This window comes from Terrapene carolina, unplaced genomic scaffold (assembly GCF_002925995.2).
Source record: "Terrapene carolina triunguis isolate 2854851 unplaced genomic scaffold, T_m_triunguis-2.0 Scaffold28703, whole genome shotgun sequence".
In the NCBI taxonomy this organism is placed as follows: Eukaryota; Metazoa; Chordata; order Testudines; family Emydidae; genus Terrapene; species Terrapene triunguis.
The window spans coordinates 44,046-49,281 of NW_020693054.1; the positions used below are offsets into that span (position 1 = coordinate 44,046).

Genomic DNA, 5,236 nt, shown 5'->3' on the forward strand with positions numbered 1-5,236 from the left:
CCCCCCACGCACCCCTCCATCCATCCATCTCTCCTTCCCTCCAGCCCATTCCCATAGGTATCCCCCAATGGAGCTGCGGCCAGTCAACAGCAGCTGGGGCTTGGACCCCGGTGCCTCGGGGGAGCAGGGCTGCTCTGCCCCAGCGGGGATCAGAACTCACCTTCTCCAAGGAGTGGATAACATTGGTCCTGTCCAGCTGCAGGAAGTTCCCCAGCAGGGGCAGGGGAGTAGGGCCCGGCGGCAGCTGCCCTCGCTGGTTCCGGCTCTTCCACGCCGAGGCCAGGAGGATGCAGCAGAGGCAGAGGAGGAGGAGAAGGGAGGCTGACACCAGCTCCATTGGAGATGATCCGGTGGGCAGCGGGCGTCCCCGGGTTGGGCAGCAGGGCGGCCGGGTTATAAGGCCGGTGTGCTCCAGCCCGGGGGCAGTTGTGCAAGCCTTTCTGATGCGCCCGGGTAGCTCATTAATCGGCGTTAGATATTAATTGCTGGCGTCGCTACAAAATTCCTCCCACGGCCCCACCCTGACCCCACCGCCAGGCCCTTTCTCCAGGGGAAAGTTGAGTGTCTCCCCCCTCAGCCTCTTGCGGTATGTCTAACACTGCAAAACCACCCCCAAAACACGCTGGGCAGCCAGTCTCAGCGCTCGGGCCGCTGGCTCGGGCCGCGTAGCCACTGCCGCTGGGGCTGGGGCGTGGGGTCTGAGCCCCACTCCCTGAGACGTGCTGCACCAAGGCTTTCTTTTGCAGTGTCGACGTGCCCCAGGGGTCCCCACCCAGCCCAGGACCCGCCTGCGGGGTTCTGGCTCCTAACCTCAGGGCCCAGGTCTCAGTTATTCCAGCTCTAGGAATGGGAAGGAAGCTGGTGCTTTAAATCCCCTTTGTGCTGTTTACCACTTGGGCCATGGAGGAAGCTAGAGCAGCCTCAGGGCTGCTCTAACTCATGCTCTGCCCCCTGTTGGCCCTGGGAGACAGGGAATATCCACAGCGCAGTGTGTTCCAGGCACCCCTCCGATCTCTCCCGCACACACATACACTGGGAGCAGGGTCCTTGTGCCAGCTCCACACTGGCCGGGGAGGCAGCTGCAGAGGGGAGCAGATTCTCAGGGCACCTGGCATGGGGTGAGCATGGCTGAGAACTGGGGCCACTCTCCCTCTCTGCCAGAGACCTGATACACACTCGGGATGCTGCCGTGCCCCAAGCTCCGGCCTGTTCCCATGTCTCCTGCAGTTCCACAGACCCTCCTCTCACACGCCGCTCCCCTGGGTTGGCCTCAGTTACCCCCTTCATCCAGCTCCCAGATCTTTGTCCTACTCGCTCTGGCTTCCAAGTGGTGCTACGATCCAGCTGGCAGGGGTGGCCGGGCTAGAACGCACGGGGTTAATATGTCACTGCACCGGGTAACAGATCAATCCAAAGTCTGGTTTATTCAGTGTCTAATCACTGACCCAGGGACCAACCTCCTGGCACCTGGCGGATAGCATTGATGGGGAGGTAGATTAAAAGGCTGACCACCGTAGCTGCCAGGGGAAGGCGGGCTTGGGTAAGTCAGTGGCAAAACTGTCTTAACGCTTTAGCTTCGGGTGGTTTTTCCTCTGTGATGTTAGCAAAAGCCGGAGCCGAGAACCAGTTAGCCCACGCGAGGCCCGGTTGTGAGGGACTCAGCCAAAACCTTAAACAAAGTCACTTTCCCAGGCTAGTGGGCGAGGATTCGTGTTATTCCCTATTGCGCGTGTTCCTGGCTTCCGAAAACCCGGCCGGGGGTTGTATTGACCAATTCTCCCGTTCGCGTTCCCCAACCCCCCAAACCCCAAAGCTATTTCTGTCACCTTAGATCTCGGCTTAGCAGAATTTCTTTAGAATGATGATGGATTATATCGGTGTTTATTTTTAAGCATTTTTTTAAACGTAAATGTTCACAGCTGCTCCAAATGCTGGGTTTGACGCGTTTCCCCCGAGTTGTATCAATTTAAATGTTCACAGTTGTGGGAAATAAGTGGGGGGGGGGGTCACACAGTGGGTGGGGGGGCAGACAATGCTTACTTAATGCCAATAGCTGATGCGATTCAAAGCTCTACGGGTTTATAACGAGAGCCATGCAAATCTGCACTCCAGAAAGTTCTCACGCAGCCTCTTGCTGACTTTGCCTGGCTGGGAATTCGGATGCGCGTGTTTTTTTCAGTGGCTTGCGTGGGCGGCGAAATTGCCGCTTAGCGACACGGGCCAAGAGAAATCTCACCATGCCGCCCCTTCGTCTCGCTTACGCTGCAAAAATCCAATTCAGCGTCCTCGTCCTTTTCTTCACAAGTCAGCAGTTTGCTTAACGAGGGTTTGTTTGCTACCCTGTGTTTCTTCCCGGGGCTCCTCGGCAGGGCTCAGGGCTCAGAGCCCCTCTGGGTGGCCCGGGCTCAGGGTTCGCCCCCGGCCGGCTGCCCAGGACTTGAGATTCCTCTGGACTGCTCTGGCACCGACGGGCTGGCTGGGATGTGGGGCTGCACTGGCAGGCCGGCCGGCGAGAGTGGGGAGGCAGAAGTGGCGGTGGGAGGTGGGGCCTTAGGAAGAAGGGGCGGGGCCTCAGGTGGAAGGGGTGGGGCTTTGGGTGGAAGGGGCGGGGCCTCAGGTGGAACGGGGGGGGCAGGGGGCTAGCCTCCCTGAGCTAGGGGTGCCCGCGCTGCCCATGGTCCTCGGCTTTACGGGGGGGGAGGAGTTTGAGGCGGGTGCACTCTAGCGCGGGAGCAGCCGGAGTTCGTAGGGATGGGGGATGTTCCCCAGCCCGCTCTCCACGGGGCTGGCGTCGAGGGTGCCCGGGTCGCCGAGCGGCTGCAGGGTGAAGCGCTGCAGGATGGCAGTGAGGAAGAGGAAGACCTCCATGCGAGCCAGGCTCTCGCCCAGGCACACCCGCTTGCCTGGGAGAGGAGACAGGACGGCAAGCGGGGTTAGGGGGAAACCCGAGGAGTAAGTGCTCACTGGCCCCAGCTCTGAGAGAGACCAGGGCACAGTCAGAGCAGGGAAACGGGACTGCTGGGCTCCAGCCTCCCCTGCTCTAACCACCAGGCCCCACTCCCCTCCCAGAGCTGGGAGAGAACCCAGGAGTCCTGGCTCCCAGCCCCCCCTGCTCTAACCACCAGGCCCCACTCCCCTCCCAGAGCCGGAGAGAGAACCCAGGAGTCCTGGCTCCCAGCCCCCCTGCTCTAACCACTAGTCCCCCCTCCCCTCCCCTCCCAGAGCTGGGATAGAACCCAGGAGTCCAGGCTCCCATCCCCCCCTGCTCTAACCACTAGGCCTCCCCCACTCCTGAATGTGGATCCACGCCTTGTACCTGCAGAGAACGGCATGAAGGCGCTGTTCTTCTGGAAGTGCCCGTTCCCATCCAGGAAATGCCCAGGGTCAAAGTCGTCCGGGTTCCTGAACTGGCTTGTATCCTGGAGGACTGAGGTCAGCAAGGGGATGACGGTGGTGCCCTGGGAACAGAGAAAACCACCTGGGAGATGACAGGACACGGCCAGAGCCAACACATCCTACCGCTAGACGTGGGGGGAGGCCACCAGCCGAACCCAGGGTCGTCTTCCAACCATTGCCACCCCACGGCCCAGCCCCTTTTGCTTAGCAGTCAGCTGTCACTCTGCATGCATCCAGTGAAGCCTGTGCAGAGGATGGACACCAGCTAGGGACAACCAGGGCATCGAGTGGGTCGCCAGCCATGGGGATTGAACCTGTTACCTCTGGAGCTTAAAGCACAAAGCCCCTACAGAGGATGCTAAAAGGTGCAGCTCCCTCAGTCAGCACCGGAGGGGACAGCGTGGGTGTGGGTTACAGTCGCATTAGGGCTGGGTGCAAATTTTCCATCAAAATGATGGAAAACGGAGGTTTTGACTAAACATAATTTTCACAAAAAATGCCTGTTTCCTGCAGAAAACGTAGATTTTTCGTTAAAAACAAAACAAAAACAAAACGAAGTATTTTGATTCAGAAATGCTGCCACAATGCCTTGTGGGAGTTGTAGTTTGGTTGTTTCGTGTCCCCATTCTCCCCTATGGGCCAGGCTTTCCAGCTGGACTACATCTCCCATGATGCACCATGGCTAGGGACACCCAGGATGCAGCAGCTCTCCTCGTCCAAGCGGGGACACTGTGGTGCAACATGGGAGATGTAGTCTGACCAGCAAGCCCGGCTTATAAAGGAGAATGGGAGCATGAGGAACCTGAGCTACATCTCCCATGGTGCACCACGGCCAAGGACTCCCATGATGCAGTGCCAAGAGGGGATGCTGTGGTGCACCATGGGAGGTGTAGTCTGATCGGGAAGCCTGGCCTGTAGAGGAGAATGGGACATGCGGCACTCCAACTACATCTCCCATGAAGCTTTGCAGCAGCATTTTGGGATTGAAATGTTTCAGTTCTCAGCCAAAAATTTTCAGTTTTCAAATTTTTGCCCCAAAATTGAAATGTTTCCCTGTTTTCATCAAAATTTTCCACAGAGAAAAAAAAACAGTCCCCCCCCCATTTCGATTAGCTCTGCTTTACCTCTGGCCATACCCCTCCCTACCCCACGCCTGACGTGCCCGCCCCCCGTGTCCGAGGTTCGGGGGGAGTGAGCAGCTGGCTGGATGCAGCGCATGGCATGAAGGGAACGAGGCTGCCAATCCGGTGCATCGCACGGTGGGTGAAATGGTCTGCCAGGGAGGGACTTTCCATGGATTTCAATGGACCAGGGGCTGGAGGGGGCAGGGTTGGTCTTGGGAGAGCGAGAGATCTCAGCGTTCCCCAGCACCTTGGCCCTACCCTCGCCCTGGCACCGGGAGCCCGACCTTGGGAATCGCGTATCCTCTGAACTGGACGTCTTGGGTCGTGACGTGCGGGAGGCTCATGGGGAGGACATCCGCGAATCTGTGCACCTCGTGGATCACGGCGTCGGTGTAGGGCATGCGGCTCCGGTCCTCGGTGGCCGGCAAGCGGGACCGCCCGATCACCCGGTCAATCTCCTCGTGAACTTTCTCTGCACCGGGAGGGACAAGACTGAGCCTAAATGCAGGGGTGGCGGGAACGACGGTCTGGATCCTCCACTCGCGCTAGCTCCCACACTGACGAAACCCCAGTCACATAGAAGATAACAGCCTACTATTGCTACCAGCAAATGGAGTGACTCGAGATTCAAACTGGTGTGAGGGAGAGAGAAACACACCCAACACATCTTGTAGAACCAATGTGAATGAAATTGTTTTTAGTTATCCTGTACCATT

General features: G+C 58.6%; 2 protein-coding genes across 2 annotated transcripts in view; both read right to left on the bottom strand.

The window, feature by feature from the left end:
- The window catches only part of LOC112123658 (cytochrome P450 2G1-like), a 5,349-nt gene extending 5,012 nt beyond the window's left edge, over nucleotides 1–337 (bottom strand). Inside the window, exon 1 of the mRNA XM_026662600.1 lies at nucleotides 139–337. Coding sequence (XP_026518385.1) covers nucleotides 139–337 — 199 coding nt within the window. The remainder of the gene's footprint in view (nucleotides 1–138) is intronic.
- A 1,772-nt stretch (nucleotides 338–2,109) lies between these two features.
- On the bottom strand, nucleotides 2,110–5,126 carry LOC112118900 (cytochrome P450 2F5-like). The gene is made up of 3 exons (XM_026662601.2): nucleotides 4,805–5,126; nucleotides 3,317–3,458; nucleotides 2,110–2,903 (listed from the first exon to the last, which is right to left on the bottom strand). The coding sequence occupies exons 1-3, from the start codon at nucleotides 4,919–4,921 to the stop codon at nucleotides 2,722–2,724; spliced, it is 441 nt and encodes a 146-aa protein (XP_026518386.1). The 5' UTR covers nucleotides 4,922–5,126; the 3' UTR covers nucleotides 2,110–2,721.
- Nucleotides 5,127–5,236: the final 110 nt, after the last annotated feature.